At 45.1% G+C, this 22,914-nt stretch overlaps 1 protein-coding gene across 1 annotated transcript in view; it reads left to right on the top strand.

Moving 5' to 3' along the window:
• The first annotated feature begins 618 nt into the window (after positions 1-618).
• The window catches only part of GDPD1 (glycerophosphodiester phosphodiesterase domain containing 1), a 43,361-nt gene continuing 21,065 nt past the window's right edge, over positions 619-22,914 (top strand). Inside the window, exons 1-3 of the mRNA XM_004608621.2 lie at positions 619-920; positions 14,141-14,183; positions 20,660-20,795. Of these exons, the coding sequence (XP_004608678.1) occupies positions 770-920; positions 14,141-14,183; positions 20,660-20,795 (330 nt within the window). The 5' untranslated portion in view covers positions 619-769. The remainder of the gene's footprint in view (positions 921-14,140; positions 14,184-20,659; positions 20,796-22,914) is intronic.

Here is a 22,914-nt window from a genome sequence, read left to right as displayed (position 1 = left end):
TTTTCTTACTTTTAACACTCGGATTTTTTTTTTGGGGGGGGGGTCACACCCGGCAATGCACAGGGGTTACTCCTGGCTCTGCAACTCAGGAATTACTCCTGGTGGTGCTGGGGGCCGGGGGGTGTCCACACGTGGGGTCCGCCGAGTGCAAAGCAAACGCCCTACTCGCCCTACCCGCTGTGCTATCACTCCAGCCCCAACACTCGTATCTTATCCTGCGTGACCATTCCCAGCTATACTGGTTTGTTCCCTATCTCACCTACCCTCTGCCACCCACACACTTGTGGTTAGTACCAACCATCGACCAGTCCTCCTAGCCCCAGTTTTCCCTGGCCGTGGATATTAGTCTCCTACTATATTTAAATTTTTATTTTTATAGTTATTCACAATAATTTATGTCTCTGTTTTAAATGTGTTCTCCCCCCGCCCCGCCTTTTGTTGGTTTCTCTGTCTTGAAACCACGTCAGGCCTTCCTGAGAGTTCCTTCTGCTAGAGCTCCTCGGGTCCTAAGAGCGCTCTCCGGGCCTGCGCCACTGCCTGGGGCCCCTCCGAAGCCTCGGGGGCGCCCGGCGAGCGCGCCTGCGTCCTGAGCCCCTTTGTGGCCGGGGCTGGAGGTCGGGCCGCGCGTGCGCGCTGGGCGGGCGCCGGCGAGTGCGCTGCACCGCGGCTGGGCTCCGGCTGGGGGCGAGCAGAGTCCCGGCGGCGCCGCAGCCGTTGTGAGCCCCGCAGGCGAGTCGGGAGGGCCGGGAGGTGGGCGAGCTGCCCGCGGATGGCGGAGATGCTGTCCACCGTGGCATTTTACCTCCTCTCCACCGTGGGGGGCTACTTGGTCACCTCGTTCTTGTTGCTCAAATACCCGACCTTGCTGCACCAGAGAAAGAAGCAGCGATTCCTCGGTAAACACATCTCCCACCGCGGAGGTGAGAAGGGGACCCCAACCATCCAGTGGCGGGGTGGTGGGGTGGTGCCGATTTTTGATACCCCCCTTTTCTTGTCCCCCCTCCGCCCCCGCTGGAGCTGAGGGTCCTCGGAGCTCCGCCAAAGGCGGGCGGGGGTGGGGAAATAGGGAGTTTGAGAAAGAATGGGGGTGGAATGTGTGTGTGTTGTGTGTTGTGTGTGTGTTTGCGCGCGTGTGAGCTGGGCTCTCGGGGTGTAGACGCTGCGGGCCGGAGGTCTCCGGAGGGCAGCAGCGGGGCGCGGGGGTCTTTAGACCCAGGGGATCTCTGAGAGCTGCACTGTCGAGGGGCTCGGAAGCGGGGAAGGACCTGGCAATGATGAGCGGGGTGGGGGGAGGGTCAAGGGAGCGTTTCTCGGAGGAAGGAAGACCGACGTGGGGGGTCCCTTCTTTATCGCCGGGCCCACTCAGGCTAGCCGGGTCCGGGGGAGCGGGAAGGAGACCACTTGAGCGAGCCCCCGGGGCCGAGCAGCTGCGGGATGGTGGAGCGCGGGGCAGCCGGGTCCCCGGCTTTCGGCGGCTCTCAACCCCCCCAACCCCCCAGAATCCCAAGGTCACCGTGAAGAGTTTGGGCAAGGGTGGGACCGAAATTGAACGTGTAGGTTCTCGAGATTGCAAACCGTGCACCTGTACCTGGCCGTGAGGCGTGGGTTTACATAGACGAAAACGATTTGGTAATAACAGCGCTGTATTGTTTAAAGAAAAGTACGATTTTTAAGATTTTTATTGTTTAAAGAAAAATAAGGTTGGTTGGTTTGGAAAAGTGTCTTGCTTGGGGCCGGAGTGATAGGTCTGTGGGTAAGCCGTTTGCCCTGCACGCGGTCGACCCGAGTTCCATCCCCGACATCCCATATGGTCCCCCAGGCCTGCCAGGATGATTTCCTGAGTGCAGAGCCAGGAGTAACCCCTGAACATCGCCGGGTGTGCCTCTCCCCCCTCAAAAAGCATCTTGCTACAAGAGCCTGTATTATCCTCTTCCTTGTCTCCCAGCAGATCAAATCTATGCTTCTTAATTATCTTTACTTCATTTAAAGCTTGATGTATAAAATGTTGTCAAATTGGATTATTTCCATCGCTTTTTTACTTGGGGGACACACCCTACAGTGCTCAGGGCTTGCTCCTGGCTTTGTGCTCAGGGTTCACACCTGGCAGGTTTCTGGGACCATTATGTGGTGCTGGGCACCAGACGTGGGTTGATGGTGTACAAGGCAAGCACCTACCCACTGTACTTTCACTCTGAGCCTATATCCAGTTTTTTGTTTTTTTTTAAAATTTTTTGTTAGTGAATCACCGTGACCTCTATCCAGTTTTAACTTTTTTTAAAAAAATTTAAAAAAAAAACTGGATATAGGCTCAGAGTGAAAGTACAGTGGGTAGGTGCTTGCCTTGTACACACTTGGTATGCAGGAGGCCTGTTTAGATCCCTGGTTCTGTACATCCCCAAATAACCCAGCTGGGAACAACTAACTCCTGAGTAGCCACCGAACACTTCTGAATATGCACCCCACCCCCACCTCAAAAGGCCAAAATCTACTTTTAATGTTTAAATTGTTAGCATAGAAGCTATTTTCTTCTTCCCCCCACCCCCCGTGTTCAATTTTGTGGTTTCTTTTTTTTTTTCTTTTTGGGTCATACCCAGCGTTGCACAGGGGTCCCTCCTGCCTCTGCACTCAGGAATTACCCTGGCGGTGCTCAGGGGACCATATGGGATGCTGGGAATTGAACCCGGGTCGGCCATGTGCAAGGCAAATGCCCTACCCGCTATGCTATCACTCCAGCCCCAATTTTGTGTTTTATAATTTATTATAGTTTAGGAAGTTACAATAGTGCTTTAATTTATGGTACTGATAAGCAAACTTGCTACACCAACTCCCCCTTACCACCAGCACCAAAATGCCCACAATTCTCCCCACTGTCTTTACAGTCCCCTCAAGTTTGGATAGAAGCAATTTTCAATGGTAGTAGTCCTGTTCTGGGGATGAAGCAGTATCACTGTATCACTGTCATCCTGTTGCTCATCGATTTGCTCGAGTGGGCACCAGTATTGTCTCCATTGTAAGACTTGTTGTTACTGTTTTTGGCATATCGAATATGCCATGGGTAGCTTGTCCAGGCTCTGCCGTGCGGGCGAGATACTCTCAGTAGCTTGCCGGGTTCTCCGAGAGGGGTGGAGGAATTGAACCTGGGTCACCTACGTGCAAGGCAAACAGTACACAGGTCAATTGTGTGTGCTGATTTAAAAAAAAAAAAAAGAGCACTTTCATAAACCCTAAATAGAACTGCAGAGCCTAAAGGGAGCCAAACTGTTACTATGTTCTAAAATTTATTTTGGAAAAAATTCATGTCAATCTTTGAAAAATTTTTTTTTTCATTTTGGACATACTCAGTGGCATTTAGGGCTTACTCCTGGCTTTGTATGAAAGATTACTCCTGTCTGGGCTCAGGGGACCTTATGGCATGTCAGGGTTTAAACCTGGGTTAGATGCCTGTAAGGCACTGCTGTTCCGGCCCCATCTCTGAAATTTTGTGATACTGTAGATGAGGGGAGAAAAAAACCAACAACTTGGCAAGGGATATGGCTCAGTGTTGGAATGCTTCCTCGCATCTGTGAAGCTGTGGGTTCCATCGATACTGCAAAGTAAGAAGGAAAGGAAAACGGGAAGGAGGGAGGGAGGGAAACAGTACTTTTGAAGTTGAAAAAACATGCACATACCTGAGTTCCATCTGCACTGCAAAGGAAGAAAGGAGAGAAAGCAGGCCAACAGTACTTATGAAATCTAAAAATTGTGCACATAGCAAAAGCAAAGAAAACAGAAAAAGAAAAAAGAAAGGGCACATAAAATATTAAAGCCAGGATAACCTAGATCTCTAATTCTCATTTGCTTTGGAAACTCTTTTTAAAAATCCTTTTGCAGGGGCCCAGAGAGAACAAGGGCTATGGCATTTGCCTTGTGGCTAATGGAAGTTGGTCCCCTGAGTAATACCAGGAGGGACCCCTGATTCCAGAGCCAAAAGTCAGCCCTGAGCACTGCTGGGTCTCACTGGCTGTTCAGTGCTGATAAATTCAGAGCAATGAAGGAAAAATTCCAAAAAGAAATGAAATTTTTCAGTTGGACATTGATAATATTCATTAGTCTGTGCATATCTCTAAGTATCTAAGTATCTTCCTAATTGAAAATGCCTGAAATTTCAGATGAGATTGAAACCTTGACTGCTGTATGTATATAAAGTTTATACTCTTTGTGTGCTATTTATGTTTGCTATAAAAACATTATTTCCTGAGTCAGATTCTGGGTTTGCCACCAGTTAGCCTTGGGAATGCTTATTTCTCATTTTTTTTTTCTGTTTGGGTCACACCTGGCTATGCACAGGGGCCACTCCTGGCTCTGCACTCAGGAATGACTCCAGGCGGTGCTCAGGGGACCATATGGGATGCTGGGAATTGAACCCGGGTCAGCTGCATGCAAGGCAAACGCCCTACCGACTGTGCTATCTCTCCAGCCCCTATTTCTCATTTTTTAATCCATAAATGAGAGCTCTTTGCCTGGATTTTCTTTATGTTTTAATAAGAATTAGGTCTATAAGATAGCACTTTGAGGGCCTGGAGCTAAAGCTCAATAGACTGAGTTCATGTTTGGGAAGTGGGAAGTGCAGCTTCAGTCCCTGGCACTGTATAATCCCTGGGGCATTGCTGAGACCAACTCCCAAGCACAGATCCAGGAGTAATCCCTGAGCACCTCTGGGTATGGTTCCCTCCAACAACCCCCACCATAGAAGGGGTGAAAATCACTTTGAATTTTATAAAATTGTTTATAAATGTAAGAATGAAAAACCGATATTTATTTTTGCCATAGACATTGAATTAAAAAAAGGCAACCACTCAATACTTTTTGAAGTTTCAATGAATACTAAGATTGATTGTTCTTGAAAGTAGAAAATACTCTAATGTTTTGAAAATTGAGTGCTGTAGACTTGCTTTGTTCCGTTTGTTTGTTAGTTTGGTTTTGGCCGACACCCAGTGATGCTCAGGGGTTATTGAACCTCTGTGCGGGGACTTGTTCCTAGTGGTGCTGGGTGATCGTGCTATATTGGGGATCAATCCTCACCCCCTGTGTGCATAGCATGTCTTCAACCTGCTGAAAGATAGCTCTAGCCACTTAGTGTATTCTTTCCTTTTATTTATTATGTTAGTTTGGGGGTTGATGGTACCAAGGATCCAATTATAACTTCACACATGTGAAGCATATACTGTACCCATTGTTCATATCAGAGACCTCATCATTTCTTTGTGCAGCTGGGCACTGAATCCAGGTCTCATGCATGCCATGAATAATCCACTTGACCACTGAGTCACATACCCGACTCAGGTCCCATTAGCTTTTTAAAATAGGAGAGGTGGCTCACAGGGCTGGATGCACAGGGCCTATGTGTGTGTGTGTGTGTGTGTGTATATATATATATATATATATATATATATATGTATATATATATAGATTCTCTCTCTCTCTCTCTCTCTATATATATATATATAATATGAGGCTCTACGTTTTGATCCACAGCACCCACAATGGCTCCCAGAGCACCTCCAGGTGTGGCCCGGGTGGCCCTTTATTACCACTGTGCTCAAGCAGCATAGCATAGCTGGCTGGAGAATTGAGCCACAGCCAGCACAGCTAGGCTGTATATGGCCTATCTGGCTGAGGGACTCCCTGTTCCCTGGACACTGCCTGGGAGGCCACCCCCGTCGAATAAAAAGTACATTGTATTGAGCTAGCATGTATTAGTACTTATCTTACTAGACTATGAGTTCTTCACAGCAGCTTCCATGTGGTATTAATGCCCGTGTCTCTAATCTGTAGTTCAGGTCCTAGTTTGTAATTAAGATTATATGCTTGCTCTATGCTAGTTTTCTTTGCGTTTCCTAAATTTACCAAAGAACACCATTCATAGTTACAGTGAATTGATCAATAATAGTAATACCAAATGAGAGCAAGCCACACTCTGAAAAAATGTTTTCTGAACTGGAGATGTAGCTCACTGGAGCACAGATTTTGCATGCAAGGAGCCTGGGTTCTATCTCCCGTATCTCCTGGACAATGCTGAGTGTGGCCCACCTCCCAGAAAAACCATTTCCTTTATCTCTGTCCAAATTGATAAATTTTATTCATATCTTAGTGTTTTTGTACTTGGATTCAGGCTGAAGGGAGGAATTGCTCTTTGCAAGAAAAGAAAGCCAGTCTTAGGCCTTACCCAGGGCAGACGGGTTCTTGCCCTTCTCCAGAAAAGAATTTCAGAAGTAGATGAGCAGTGAAGCACTGTAGCACTGTCATCCCGTTTGATTATCAGTTTGCTCGAGTGGGCACCAGTAATGTCTCCATTGTGAGACTTGTAGTTACTGTTTTTGGCATATTGAATTCGCCACGGGGAGCAGTGAAGTAGAAACAGATTTTGTTTGGAGTTTTTTTGAGGAAGGGGAGGAGGGAGAGAAAGGTAGAAAGGTTAATGCGCTCAAGAGAGAACTTGGGCTAATTCAAAGGCAGATCCCAGTACGTATCTCAAGAGGGGAGATGCAGGAGCACGAGAGACACATGTGCTCGGGCACCACATGCGCTTGGCCATCACATGTGCTTGCCATGTGGACACATATAGCACTTGGGCTCAGGCTGCATATTCCTTTACTTCCTTTGTTCAAGGTGGCTTTTAATAAGGTTTTTTCCCAAGCTGCCCCGAGGAAGCTTCTGTATAGATAAGAGGCTGTTGCTAGGGTGATTCCCAAGAGGGTAGAGTTGGAAGTGGTTGATGGTCTTCTTTGAAATTCCTTTCCTGGCCTTTGTTCCTGCTGGGTCCAACCTTCTCTGGGTCTCTGGTGGCTCCAGGTCAAGGTCTTATCAGACCTTCCTTCCTGTGTCTTAGGTGGGCTTTTTGCAGCCCTTTCCCATCTACCTGCTTACATCAAGGCCACAACCTATTGTGCTGGGAGTACTTCTGGTTTTGTGCTCTGGGGACCATGTGGTACTTCTCTCTGATGTACCTCTAGAATGTTCACTTCAGCCCTTTGAACTATTTCCTTGGCCTGAAGAAACTTAACTTAGAAAGTTAATACTCTCTCACCAAGCTCTATAGGCCAGCCAAATTAAGAAACAAACTTTTATTTAATGTATTTATTTTTATTTTTATTTTTTTTTATTTTTTATTTTTTGGCTTTTTGGGTCACACCTGGCGATGCACAGGGGTTACTCCTGGCTCTGCACTCAGGAATTACCCCTGGCTGTGCTCAGGGGACCATATGGGATGCTGGGATTTGAACCCGGGTCGGCCGCGTGCAAGGCAAACGCCCTACCCGCTGTGCTATCTCTCCAGCCCAATGTATTTATTTTTATTTGCTTATTGTTCCTCCCATTTGGGTCCACTTCTAGCCAGTGCTCAGGGGCTATTCCTGGTTCAGAGTTTGGGGATCACTCCAAGTGGTGCTTGGGGTAGTGCTGGAGACTGAACCTGGCTTGGCCAAATGCAAGGCGAGGCCCTTACTAACTGTACTGCCTCTCTGGCTCCTTAGAGTAGGCTTTTAAAAAGGGAATGTACTGGGACCAGAGAGATAGCATAGCGGGTAGGGTGCTTGCATTGCATGCATCCAACCTGGGTTCAATCCTTGCATTCCATATGGTCCCCTGAGCACCGCCAGGCGTGATTCTTGTGTGCAGAGCCAAGCATTGATGAATATGGCCCTGAGCATTGATGAATATGGCCCTCGCCTTTACCCCACCGCCAAAAATTTGTTTATTAGGGCTCAATGGCTTCTCCCTTTATACATGCAAATACTTAACTCCCCACCTTCCTTACACCCTCAATCATAAGGCAGAATTCTCTTACATTCTTGGCATCCTGAAACTGTTTGATGTAATAAAAGATAAGATAAGCAGTGCTAGGAGACCATTTGGGATGCCGGGGATTGAACTCAGGCTGATAAGTGTGAGGTTAAGGATTGCTCTTGGACCTTGGTCTCTTATGGGTCTTTAATATTAATAGCTTGTTCCAGGGGGGAAATTGAGACAGTTTTAATCTCTTGCATGTCACTGGAGGTAGCATTCTGCAATTGCACCTTGAAACATGCCCCCATGCACAGCACTCATTCCTTCTCTCCAGCTCCCCCCTTCTCTTTCCTTTCTTGCTATTGTGATTGCTGGCTTAGAGGTCTGCACACCTGTGCTTGCACACATGCTGGCTGGGATGGTGCACGCATCTAATTGTGGCCCATGCATGTTTGGCTGTGGTGCTCACCGTGGGATACTGCGGTGCTCATACACATGCTTGCCAGGGGTCACACTCCTAGCCGAAGTGCTCAGCATTTTTAGTTCCGATAAATGTGCTTGACTGTGGTGGACCAGAGATTCGTTGCAGAGCCGGGGTGCTGGACAACAGACCTTCTCAAACTTTGTTTGGCTCTTGTGAAGGACTCGAGGGATTGAATGCGTGGCCGCCTCTTGCAAGACAAATACTCTTGCCACTGCCCCTCCTTTGGGCTTTTGTTTCCTTATTCCTCTTTGCAGGGCCATCATCCTCACTTGTCATGGAGGACTTCTTCCCTACTGACATCTTATCAATGAAGTCATTTGTCACTTTATACTCTTCTACTTATAATAAAGCATAGACATTTTTAACAATGTACAGACTTTGAAAAGTTAACATTGCTTTAGAGAGATTATTAAAATTATCTGTCATTGAGGATAGCCTATAAGTGGTGGTTGGTAAATGCTATCTATATACCTGGTTTGATTATTAGCCTGTGCTTCAGTGCTGTTGGTGTGTCTTTTTTTTTTTTTTTGTGGTGGTGGGGGGGTCACACCTGGCGATGCTTAGGGATTACTCCTGGCTCTACTCAGGAATTAGTCCTGGCAGTGCTAGGAGACCATATGGGATGCCAGGGATTGAACTCAGGTTGATTGCACGCAAAGCAAATGCCCTCCCCCTCTGTACTATCACTCTGGCCCCTGTATCTTTTTCTTATATCTGCAAATATAAATTTCCTTCTTCCCCTCCCACCCCGTACCCCTTGAAATATAGAAACATGGGACCAGAGAGAGCTCAATAGGCTGAACATATGTTTAGCATGTAAGAAGCCTGGATTTGATTCCTGCCAGGAGTGACCCCCAAGAATAGGGTTTCCTGAGCACTTCTGAGTATAGCTGGGGAAAAGGGTGAGGAAATATAGAAGTAGCTTTGCTGCAATATGGGTTCCAAGAAATCCATCTTGAGAAACAGTCTCTAGTTCTCTTAAGCCATTGTACTTCTTTATAAACAAACCATAGATGGTATTTTCAAGGTGCATCCTAAATATTAGATGAACAAATAGCTTTTAAAATGATTTTTTTTACTAGCGCCATCGTGAGTTAAGGTACCTTCAAACATTACCGCTATGTTTTATTTGCATTAAGCTGTTTGTTCCAATAATAGATGGCATTTAAATTTGAAGGTTGGTACACATGGTCATATTTGTCATTAGTTTTGTACACAAATGGAAGAAAGATGTTAATGATAAGCAGTGATTGGATTATAACCACAGAGCAAGTCTAAAACCATTATTGAATGTTGATCCATGTAAAGCACGTTGATAGATTAAAAGAAAAATGAATGTTTTTTTCCTTTGTAGCATTTGGATAGGGCATTTGCCTTGCATGTGGCTGACCTAGGTTTGATCCCATGCAGCCCAGATGGTTCCCTGAGCACTGCCAGTAGCAAGTAGAGTCAGAAGTAAGCTCTGAGTACAGCTGGGTGCTGCTCCAAAACCAAGAAACAAAAAAATACAAAAGAGGATATTTCCTTTACTTTTCTTGTCCTATTAGAAATTCGCTCATCAGAATCACAAATTATGAAGAATTCAGAGGAACATGAATATTAAATTAAAATTTGGGAAATACATGTACTGAAGCTATCAACAAAGTGAACTGGAAATTTTCAGAGGAATTTTTCTCGTAGAAGTGAAAAATATGAATTGGCTGAGATGTAGGTAGGAGAGCCTAAGGGAGGAATTAAGAATGAATAATAAACAAAGGGTCAAAAGGGTCAGGGAGATGACTTAGAACTGAGCCATTGGTTTAACACCACCATTGATTAAGTTCATAGCTCATTTAAGAATTAAACTTTAAATTAAACTTAAAATGAAATTTATGTGTAGAACAATTCTTTGTAAGGCCAGGCATTACTTAACATAAGGGGAAATTAAAAAAATCTTAGCATATGAAAGCAATTACATGTTATGAAAGCCTTGATGGTAATTGGAAAGGAAAGAAATGCAAACTGTTCCCTGAGAGAAGAGCGTCGCCAAATGATGCCTTGGAGTGCTGTGGCGCACACCACAATTAGTCCCTTAGTTACTCATCAGGCACTCACCAGGCTTTCACCATATGAGTCTAGCAAGTAATTTGTGAGTATTATCCCTGTGGAGTTTATCTCCAAGCCTTACAAGTATCTAGAAGAATATGATGGTATGAACAATATGATGGCCAGAGAAAGAGTACAGTGGTCGGGCGCTGCTTGCCTTACAGATGCATTCAACCCTCAGTACCCCCTCAGTGCCCTCAGCAGCTCAGGAGTGATCCCTGAGTACAGAGCCAAGGGTAAGCCTGGAGCATCACTGGGTGTTTCCCCAAATTTCTGCCTGAAAAGAACAGTAACAATAACTTATTCATGAAGTGAAGTAAAGGTGCTACAGGATTGGCAGCATAGATTTTGCTTGAATTTGAGCTTATCCAAGTTTTCCTTCGTTTATTCCAATTTTCTTTTTTACCATGGTTGTGGAGATTATAATGAAATAATGTATAAAGTGCTGAGTGCATAGCATAGCTTTGGCTTGAATTTCAGTTTTCTCCATTTATCCAATTTTTTACTGGTACTTAATCATGGTTGTGGAGATTATAATGAAGTAATGTATGAAATGCTAAGCTCAGTAGCTAGCTTTGATTAACGATTAATATTTTGATCACTTTTTCAATATTTTATTTAGTACTGGCTATTTCAGAAGCTTATAAAATATATCAAAGATCTTAATATGTTGCATCCTTATTATGAGATTTTAGTGAATTTAAAGTTAATATGGAAGGGCTAGGAATGGTGCTCACATGTGGAGCACTTGCCTTCCATGTGTGATGTGCTGTCAGTTACCAGCAAAACACACACACACACACACACATACACACACACACACACAGAGTAATTCTACTCTGGGCTCTCCTGTGTCCCACCCTTTTTTCTTATTTTTCTGTTTTTTTTTTTTTTTTAGGGGGGTGGAGGGCTAATACATACAAGGCAAGTGCTGTGCTGCTGAGCATTTACAATCCTTTTTGGGAGGTGGGGGAGGCAGGATCTGGGGCCACACCCAGCAGTGCTCAAGGTCTATTCCAGCTCTGTGCTTGGGGCTTGTTTCCAGTTGTACTCCAGAATCACTCCTGGTGCTCTTGTTAGATCCTGAACTTTATTATTATTATTTTTCATGGGTTTTTTTTTTTTTTTTTTTTTTGCTTTTTGGGTCACACCAGTGATGCTCAGGGGTTACTCCTGGCTCGGCACTCAGGAATCACTCCTGGCGGTGCTTGGAGAACCATATGGGATGCTGGGGACCGAACCTGGGTCATGTACAAGGCAAATGCCCTTCCTGCTATACTCCAGCCCCTATTATATTATTTTTGAATTAAAATTATTTGATTTAGGAAATATGGTAAGAGAGACAAGGAGCCCATAAGGTAAAAGTAATGAATTAGTGTAGGCCAGGGAGATAGTGTAGAAGTTAAGGCACTTGCCTCACCTGCTGCTAACCCTGGTTCAATTCCCTGGCTGGGGGACTGTATGTATGTGATGGCCAGTAGTAAGCCCTGAGTATTTCTGGGTATTGCACTTGTCTTGTATGTATCAACATTCCCTCCTCTGCAAAAAAACAAACAGAAAACCCCCAAGGACCCAAACCAAAAACTGGTTACTCGGCCTTGGGTTTTTAGCAGATATATGCATTATTTATTTATCTATTTGGTTTTTGGGCAATTTGTGGGTGTGGCTGCCAAGCTACTGGAAACTGGGAGGTCTGAGTGGAGAAGGCCCAGTCCCAATCTGAGCAGGCTTGGAGATCTCTGTTCCGGGTCCCACACACCTGGGTTCCTCTGCCAGTCTCTTCATGCGTGAGGCTTGTCCGAACATGTGGAGAATGGCCTTGAGCATGGCTGTGGCTGGGTTCTGTTCTGATGATGCGGCTGACCTTGTACGTGGCCGACCCGGGTTCGATTCCCAGCATCTCATATGAGCACCACCAGGAGTAATTCTTGAGTGCAGAGCCAGGAGTAACCCCTGTGCATCACTGGTGTGACCCAAAAAGAAAAGGATTGTTTTACTAATTACCATTATGATAATGGCCATAATAATAGCAATAATCCCTTTTGTGGGGGTTCACCAGTTGTTCTCTAGGGGGTCCTCCTGGTAAGATCTGGCCCAGCAGTGCAGGTCTGATGATTTGATTCTCTGACCTCATGATGTGATGTGGGGTTTCAGCATAGTGGTGCTCAGATTTAGGGGCTCGAGGGACTCAGAGCAAGCAGTACCACAACAAAGCTTAGAAGCTGCCAGTGCTATATCCAGTGGTACTTGGGGTGCCTTGCACTGCTTTGAATCATGCTCGAAGTCTTCTTGCATGCTAACTCCCCCCTATTCCCAGCACACATACATGCCTTCCAGAACCACCCCTTTACTTTTTTACTTTGTTTGTTTGAGGACATACCTGGTGGCACACAGGGTCTGTTCCTGGCAGTGCTCTGGGAACCATCCACATAGTGACAGGGATTGGACTCTGGCAAACAAAGCATACACTTTTGCACGTGGGCTGACCTGGGTTCGATCAAATAACAAATGGACATATAGTGCGTTTGATATAGGCAGATAGACAGGGAAAGGCCCTCAGCAACGAAGCTTAGGTTTGGGAGGAAAATTCTAAGGTTGATCCACCCTGTGGGTCCGGAAAACAGAGACCTGATAAGACCTTCAGAGTGGACCCTTGAGGAGATTGGACCCCTTCCCATGAAGTTCCTCAAATGCTCGGACCTCTCCCTTAATCTGATTAACTTTAGTGATTCAGCCCTGAGAAGACTCTGGAACATTACGGATCAAGACAACCCAGACAACTGGAGAAGAGCCTATAAAGGCCACCTTGAACAAAGAAAGGGCGCGCCTATGCTGCCCGAGCCCATGTGCTGCTTGTGCCCAGGAGGCCGAGCACATGCGGCACCCGAGCACATGTATCGCCCACATCTCCCCTCTTGAGATGTGTAGTTTCGTGCTTTTGTGTCTAATGCTGGGTGTGTGTAGGGGCTCTCTCCGCCCTTGGAGTAGCCCCTGTTCTCTCCTGAGCTTGTTATTCTCATTACTCTCTATTTACGTCACTGCTTGTTTACTCCTGAAATTCCTTTCTTCGAGGCAAGACAAGAACCCAGTAACCCTGAGTCCCGAATGGCAGAGGTTGGGGGAGAAAGTGACCGTCTTTCTCCTTCCTGCTTCACATAAGTCACCCATGGGGCCTACCGACATCACCTTGAGCTATCTCCCCTTACTTTCACTGAATATATTAACTGCACTATTATATTGAATTCAGTATTATTAATTATTTTACAGTTTGTTTTTGAGCAACATTTGCTGTGATCAGGAATCATTTCTTGTGGTGCTGGGGACCATATGTGATGCTGGGGATCAAACCTGTGTCGGCTGTGTTTCTCCAGCCTTGTTTGTGTTTTTGAAGGCTCCTGAATTATCTGCACCTGGCTGTGCTCAGGGAAACGTGTAGCGTTGGGAGGGAGTCCAGGGCAGGCATGTGCTGTAACCCTTGGAGCTATCTCCCCCAATTCTACTTTTGGTTGTTTTGGGTTCACACCTGTTGGTGCCCAGGGTTTACTCCTGGATCTGTGCTCAGGGACAACTCCTGGCAATGCTCGGGGTACTTTGGTGCAGAGGATCCATCTGCGTCAACTACCTACAAGGCAAGTACCTTAACTGCTCTACTGTCTTTCTGGTCCCTATTACACTATTTAAAATATTACAGGTCTAATAGTATATGATTATTATAATGTCTAATAATGTATACATGTCAATATGTTTTTGCTAGATATGTAATATTAAAATGAATTTCTAGGAAAATAAAGTTTAATGTTTTCACAGGTGCTGGAGAAAATTTGGAGAACACAATGGCAGCCTTTAAGCAGTAAGTATATACAAAGATATTCTACAGTTTATCTTGGTTTTTTTTGTTGGTGGTGGTGTTGGTGTTTTTTTTTTTTAACTAGTAAATCACCGTGACGGTACAGTTACAGATTTACACATTTTCGTGCTTGTGTTTCCGTCATACAGTGTTTAAGAACCCATCCCTCCACCAGTGTCCATTCTCCACCACTGATGAACCCAGTATCCCTCCCACTCCCCAATCCCATTTCTCCCACCCCACCCTGCCTCTGTGGCAGGGTATTCCCTCTTGTTCTCTCTCTCCTTTTGGGTGTTGTTATGGTTTGCAATAGGGGTATTGAGTGGCCATCGTGTTCAATCTATAGTCTACTTTCAGCACGCATCTCCCTTCCCGAGCGGGTCCTCCAACCATATTTTACTTGGTGTTCCCTTCTCTGTCTGAGCTGCCTTTTCCCCCAGCATGTGAGGCCTGCTTTCAAGTCATGGAGCCAATCTCCTGGTACTTATTTCTACTATTCTTGGGTGTTAGTCTCCTATTCTGTTATTTTATATTCCACAGATGAGCGCAATCTTTCTATGTCTGTCTCTCTTCCTGACTCATTTAACTTAGCATGATACTTTCCGTGTTGATCCACTTATATGCAAAGTTCATGACTTCATCTTTTCTAACAGCTGCATAGTATTCCATTGTATAGATGTATGGTGGTGGTTTTTTTTTCTTTGTTTTTGGCAGTTTGGGTTATACCCAGCGATGCCCAGGGGTTACTCCTGGCTCTGCACTCAGGAATCACTCCTGGCAATGCTCGGGGGATCATATGGGATGTTGGGAATCAAACCTGGGTTGGCCGCATGCAAGGCAAATACCCTACCTACTGTGCTATTGCTCCAGCCCCTACAGTTTATCTTTTAAGTGATGATTACAGTGGGCCTGGGTAGGGGTGGGGGTTCTAGTCGTAGACCACTTGCTTTGCCTGTGTGAGGCCTTGAGTTTGAATCCTGACATCAGTCACACAGAAATATAATAAATTGATGATGACAAAGTGGAAGGTTGTATACCTGTAACATTCATTTGTGATAGTTGTTTGTATTTTACTAAAATCACTTAAAAAATTTAATGTAGTTAGTTTGAAGTTTTTCAAAGAAATCAATACTTAAAAGTCCATGGCCTTCCTATATACAAATAGTGAAAGAGAAAAAAGAGATACTAGTAAAACAATCCTTTTCACAATTTGGTGCCTCAGAAAACCAAATACCTTGGAATCAGCTTAACTAAAGAGGTGAAGGACCTCTACAAAGAGAACTACAAAACACTGCTTCAAGCAATAAAAGAGGGGGCTGGAGCGATAGCACAGTGGGTAGGGCATTCTCCTTGCATGCGGCCGAGCTGAGTTCAATTTCCAGCATCCCATATGGTCCCCTGAGCACCGCCAGGAGTAATTCCTGAGTGCAGAGCCAGGAGTAACCCCTGTGCATCGCTGGGTGTGACCCAAAAACAAACGAACAAAAAAAGGCAATAGGGACAAAGCATTAGACAGGTTTGGGGACAAAGCATTAGACAGGTTCAGTGTAGCTTTGAAAACTGCCATGGAGGGGGCTGGAGAGATAGCACAGTGGGTAGGGCGTTTGCCTTGCACGAGGCCGACCCGGGTTCAAATCCCAGCATCCCATATGGTCCCCTGAGCACGACCAGGGGTAATTCCTGAGTGGAAAGCCAGGAGTAACCCCTGTGCATCGCCAGGTGTGACCCAAAAAGCAAAAAAAAAAAAAAGAAAGAAAACTGCCATGGATATCCTTATATCCATGGCAGTTTTCAAAGAAATTGATGAAACACTTATAAAGTTTTCCAAAGAAAATTTAGCTTCTCTATAACTGAAAATCCAGATCAGTTTTTGGAAATCCAAGGCTGAAAGAAGATATTTGGAACAGGGAGCATATAGTGTGTGATGCTAATTACTCAAGAGAAGGGAAAATGGAATGACTGTTCCACTGGCTGTTGTTCTGAATAGGTTTATGTGTCCACTCAGTCATTCTTGTCTGCACAATTGTTATCTGGTCTTTCTTCTTTAAAGCTTTATGAATGTTAATCTTAGTTTTGTTCTTGATTTTGTTGTTGTTATTGTTTTTTTTTTTTTTTTTTTTTGCTTTTTGGGTCACACCTGGCGATGCACAGGGGTTACTCCTGGCTATGCACTCAAGAATCACCCCTGGCCGTGCTCAGGGGACCATATGGGATGCTGGGATTTGAACCCGGGTCGGCCGCGTGCAAGGCAAACGCCCTACCCGCTGTGCTATCTCTCCAGCCCCTGTTGTTATTGTTGTTGTTGTTTTTGTTGGATTTTTTTAGACCACACCCAGTGTTTGGGGCCCAGTACTGCAGGCTCTGTGTTCAGAGGTCACTCCTGGCAGGAACCATATGCACTAGGACAGAACATGAAAGGAAAGGCCTTAATCCCTGGAGTATTTCCCATGATCTTATTTTTGTTGTTGTTGTTTCTGTTTGATTGGTTTGGGGGTCAGACTTAATAATGCTCAGGGCTTACTCCTGACTTTGTGCTGATCACTCCTGGTGGGTCTGGGGGACCATATGGGATGTTGGGGTTCAAACTGGTTCGGCCATGTGCAAGGCAAGCACCCAACCCACTGTACTATTTCTCCAGCCCCTTCGGCATTTTTTATATTGTTTTGTTTAAGCAGTAGCTATTGAAAAGTGCCGTAGCCTCTGATGATGTCATAGTTATTTATAACTGTAGTTTTTTGCAGAAGGAAGCAACTTTTCTATGTGTTTTTTGTGTTTATTAGATGTGCTTATTTGTGGGTCAGGGATATAGCGGAAAAGGCTGGATCAAATGCATGGTGTTTGGAGGCCCTGGGTTTGAGCCCCTGCTCCGCATGGACCCCTCAGTACCACTTGGGTCCTCTGGTGGCCACTGAGCACTTTGGGGAGGTAAAAGAAAAATAAAAGAAAAAAGATTAACCAGGAATGGTAAACGTACCAGGATCAGAAGAATTATCTTTTAGTAGAAAGTAAGAAACTATTATTCTTTTTTTGTTTGGGACATCCAGTACTTTGAACTCAGTTGCAAATTAATTCTGTTTTATAGTATAGCTAGAGAAGTAATTAGCACTGACAAAGAGATAATTATATCTCAGTGTATAAATTTTTTTGTGGACTTATTAAATGTTTTTATGAACACTGCTATGAATATGGCTCTTTTGTGTTTCTTGGAAGCAAGAATTTTTTTTTTTAACTTGGGGAGGGGGGCACACCTGTCAGTGCTTAGGGGCTTATTCTGATGCAGTGCTTGGGGGTCAACTCTGGTGGTGCTTAGTGGACCATGCAGTGCCAGACCCAGGCTTTGCACAAGCAAAGCTGCATGAGCTCCAGCCCTTTGAACTGTCTCCTCATCCCAAGAATCTTGTTGATCTCCCATTCCCTGACTCCTTGCTGTAGTAGATACTGATTGAGATAATGTTATGAAGCATTCACAAGAACAAGGAAGAATATTAGTAGAAGACAGATGAAAGAGAACAGAACCACACCCAAAAAAGCATGGAACCAAGCACTTAGAGAGATTGTATCACACACACACACACACACACACACACACACACACACACACACACTAAACCCTTGAGTATGTAAAAACTGGTTCTTAAGAGCTAATAGAACTAGGTTATTAAACCAGGTTGCCTTTCTAAACGCCCAGAGGACAATTTGATCCCTGTGGTATTAAGCATGAATGGTAAGAGAAGGAAGCAAATTGTATTAGCAGTAGCAGGAAGTATTGTTGGCAGAGAGTCAAAGTAATTAATTGGTGACCTGGTTCCCATATTTTAGAATATCTAATTAATGGTGTTAATTATCTCATCTATGAAATGGGAATAACATAATTCTAACGATCTCATCCCTGAATCATCAGCCTCAATGTTGTGAATAAGTGAGAGTAACATAATTTTTATTTCATTTTGTTTCTGTGTCAAGCCTGGTATTGCTCAGGGTATTGCTCCTGACTTGATGCTCAGGGAACCATGTGGTGGTGGAATCAGTTCCCAACCACCTGCACGCAAGGCACGCCTGCCCGCCTATATTGAACTATCTCTCTGTCTCGACATTTCTTTTTTTACAAAAATTAAGGTATCATGAATTACCATAGATTTCATTTTGTTTCATTTTTTTTTGGGGGGGGCCATACTTAGCAGCTCCCAGCCAAGGCTTACTCGTGACTCTGAACACGGGGATCATGCCTGACCAGACTCAGAACCTTATGTGATACTGGGGATCAAACTGAATTAGTCATGTGCAAGGCAAGCCCCTTACCGTGTATTACTGCTCTGGATCCTAATTGTTTTGTTTGTTGTTTTGGGACCACACCTGGCCATCCTCAGCGCTTACTCCTAGCTCTGCACTCAGGAGTTACCCTGGTGATACTCAGGTAGCCATGTAGGGTGCCCGGATGAAACTTGTGTTGGCCAAGTGCAAGGCAAACACCTTAACCACTGTACTATCTCTCCGGCCCATGACCCCTTAATATTTATGCTTTAAGCATACAGTGTTACTACCACACCCATAACTACAGTGCCAATAACCCCTCTCAACTGTCCTAGTCTCTTCTCATTTGCCCTCCCTTCTCCCTCAGACCCCTGTCACTAATACCCCACCCCCTGCCACTGCCCTTTGACCGACTCAGTTCTGTTGGCAGAATTTCTGAATTTGTTTTCAGTAGCCATTGTCTATTTCCTTGCTTTGTTTCTTTATACTTCATGTGTGCATGAGATCACCGGATATTTGTGCTTCTCCTTCTGATAAACTTTGCTTGACATGCCTGACATGACACCCTCTTGTTCCATTCAAGTTTTTGAGGTTTTTTTTTTTTTTTTTTTTTTTTTTTTTTTTTTTTAGTGAGGGAGATTATGGTCACACCCAATGAGGCTTTGGGGTTACTCCTGGCTCTGCACTCAGGAATTTGTCCTGGCAGTGCTCAGGGGACCATATAGGATGCCTGGGATTGAACCTGGCTCAACTGCGTGTAGTAGGACACTTGTGCCCTCCCCACCGTACTTGTCACTTTAGCCCCTTTTCATCCAAGTTGTAATGGAATTCAGGATTTTATCTTTTTTCTTTTTCTTTTTTGGGTCATACCTGGCGATGCACAGGCGTTACTCCTACCTCTGCGCACTGAGGAATCACTCCTGGCGGTGCTCAGAGGACCATATGAGATTCTGGGAATTGAACCTGGGTCGACCGCATGCAAGGCAAACACCCTACCCACTGTGCTATCCCTCCAGCCCCTCATCTTTTCTTATAGAGGAGTAAAGTTCCACTTCCCTATATTTCATTCTTTATATCACCACTTTTTTCCATTTTGGTTCTCTTAAGCAATGCTCAGAGGACCTGGAAGCCACTCCCCCATGATACCTGGCTGATGGTTCAAAATTTAGACCTGGCCATTTGGTGTGTGTGGATCCCAGCAATATGTGGTGTAGGGGTCACCAGGGCCACACTGGTTGGGGGATGGGATGTGAGGAGACAGTGACCGCAGGACCCCTGATGGAGGCTGGGGTGGGCTTGCTGTGCTGGGTTTCCAACCTGGGGCCTTGAGCATCAAGGCATGATTCCTGTCCTTTGCAATGTCTTCTGTCCCCCGCACCCCATCATTTTCTTTTTAAAAATAGGGGCTGGAGCAATAGTACAGTGGGTAGGGTGCTTGCCTTGTCTGCGGCCAACCCAGGTTTGATCCTTGGCACTCCATATGGTCCCCCATGCCTGCCGGAGCAAGGACTAAGCCCTGAGCACTACAAAAAGAAAAAAAGTTGGGTGAGGCCTCTCAAGCAGTGCTCAGGGGTTCAGAGGCCCCACTAATGATTCTCAGCCAATCAAGCTGTCAGTTCAGTGCAAGGGCCCAAGAATGCAAAGTCGCTCTGGCCCTTGGATGCTGGGGATACTCGGACCACCCTGGTGGTGCTGGAGGGTCTCTAGAGCTGCACCTGGTGATTCTTAGGGAACCAAGTGGTGCGGTTCAGAGGGGAGAGGGTTTGGGCCACACCTCGGATGCTCAGGGGTCACTCCTGGTGGTGCTGGGGAACCCGAAGCATCACTGGGGATTGAACTGGGGTTGGTCATGTGCAGATGCTTTATCCCCTCTAGTACCTCTCCAGTCTTCCCCTTTAATTTTTTAAAAATTTATAATTAGCATACATATTATGAAATTCCAGGGTTAATTTTAAAAGAAAGGTTTGGACTTGAGATGTGGCTTATTCTTTGGGGTTGTGGGGGGGTGCCTGTGTGATGCCAGGGATCCTCAGAACCATGTCCTCGCTCATCTCAAACTTACAACTTTACCACCTAGATATTTCACAAGTCATAGTAGATAAGAGTGATGAGAAGAAATGTTAATTATATGGGACTTTTTAGTGGTTCATTTTGTAACTGTAAATTTTTAGATACATGTTGCTTAAGCATTCTCATGTCTCAGAGTGTTTTCCTTTGTTTTTCTTCAGTGCAGTCACACTTGGAACTGATATGCTGGAATTGGACTGCCATATCACAAAAGATGAACAAGTTGTAGTGTCACATGATGAGAATCTAAAGAGATCAACTGGGGTCAATGTCAATATCTCTGATCTCAAGTACTGTGTAAGTACAAAGCATGAAAAACTAATACTTAGTACTTAGTAGCCTCTAAGGTTTTTGGGGGAATCGGGGGTGGGATGGGTGACTGTTGGGCCAACCTGGCAGTTCTCAGGGATTATCCTGGTTCTGCGCTCAAGGTTACTCCTGGTAGTGCTACCAAGTCTCCTTCATGCAAGGTACACATACTAGCCCACTGAGGTATCTCTTTGGTCCCTCTAAGATTTTGTAAAACTAATGTCCAGAGAGATAGTTCATTGGATAGGGCTTTTGACTTGCATCCAGCCAACCTGGGTTTGATCCCTGGCACCCCTGATGGTTCCCTGAGTGATCCCTGAGCACAGAGCCAGGAGAAAGCCATAAGCATAGCCGGGTGTCGCCCCAAAAACAAAAGAAAAAGGGAAAGAGAATACATGAGGAAATACATGCGTTGCCATAATGTTAAAGTGTTCAAAATACCATATACATAAATTGAGATCACAATTATCCATGTAAAAAAACATGGAGCATAAACAACATATCCTGGGGCTTATTTTCTTGGATTTTTTTTGTTTTGTTTTGTTTTCGGCCACACCTCATTGTACTTAGGAGTTACTCCTGACTCTGCACTTGAGGATCACTCCTGGCAGCCTCAGGTAACCATTAGGGGGTGTCGGGGATCGAACCCAGGTCTGCCGCATGCAGGGCAAACGCCCTTCCCACTGTGCTATCGTTCCGGACCCCTAAGAGTATATGCTGTTAACTTTTAAACTTTTTTTTTTCTTTTTTTTTTCTTTTTTGGGTCACGCTCGTGATGCTCAGGGGTTATTCCTGTTCTCTGTACTCAGGAATCACTCCTGGTGGTGTTCGGGGGACCATATGGAATGCTGGGGATCGAACCCAAGTCGGCCGCGTGCAAGGCAAACACCCTACCCACTGTACTATAGCTCCAGCCCCCCAACTTTAAATTTTATTTTATTTTATTTTTTGCTTCTTGGGTCACACCCAGTGCTGCTCAGGAGTTACTCCTGGCTTTGTGTTCAGGAATTACTCCTGTGGTGCTTGGGGGACCATATGGGATGGCAGGGATTAAACCTGGGCGGCTGTGTTCAAGGAAAACGCCCTACCCACTATACTCTGGCTCCCAGTTTTCAACTTTTTTTTTTTTTTTGCTTTTTGGGTCACACCTGGCATTGCACAGGGGTTACCTCCTGGTTTTGCACTCAGGAATTACTCGTGGCGGTGCTCAGGGGACCATATGGGATGCTGGGAATCGAACCCGGGTTGGCTGCGTGCAAGGCAAACACCCTACCCACTGTGCTATTGCTCCAGCCCTGCAATTTTCAACATTTTCAGGTGAAAATAATACCTAAGACATTGTGAGTTAATATTTTTTCCTTCCATTATTAGTATTTACTACAATGAGCATATAAACTACTCAAATATTTGTTTTGGGGTTATAGCAGGCAGTACTTGGGTTGTTCCCATCCAAGGCCTCATACGTGCAAGATAAGTGTTACTACATTCCCATCCCAGATTAAATGTTAATTGTGATTTATTTGATGTTTGATATAAATAGTAATGTACATGATCATTAATGAGTTTAGGATTTTCCTATATGATTATTACTCACTTTTTTCTTTGGATTTTCTTTTTGTGTGAGATGTGGCTGGAGTGATAGCACAGCGGTAGGGCGTTTGCCTTGCACGCGGCTAACCTTGGTTCGATTCCTCCACCCCTCTCGGAGAGCCTAGCAAGCTACTGAGAGTATCTTGCCTGCACGGCAGAGCCTGGCAAGCTACCCGTGGCGTATTCAATATGCCAAAAACAATAACAACAAGTCTTAGAATGAAGATATTACTGATGGAGCAAATCGATGAGCAACAGGATGACAGTGACATTGACAGTGGGATGGGCAAATCTCTCAAGTGGTATTCAGAGGGTACCTCAGGCGACTCCCTTCCTTTCCCCTGCTTCACTCTCTTCTCTCTTCCCCTCCACTTCCCTCCCTCCATTTTTGTTTTTGGACTACACCTAGTGTGCTCATGCCTTATTCTTGCTCTGTGATCAGGAATCAGGAATCCTAGAGGGGCTCGGGGTCCATATGTGGACCCAGACATAAAACCAAGGTTGATTGCACGCAAAG

This window comes from Sorex araneus, chromosome 3, assembly GCF_027595985.1.
Source record: "Sorex araneus isolate mSorAra2 chromosome 3, mSorAra2.pri, whole genome shotgun sequence".
Classification (NCBI taxonomy): Eukaryota; Metazoa; Chordata; class Mammalia; order Eulipotyphla; family Soricidae; genus Sorex; species Sorex araneus.
Note: the sequence above shows the minus strand (reverse complement) of the source record. Positions and strands in the feature narration are given on the sequence as shown.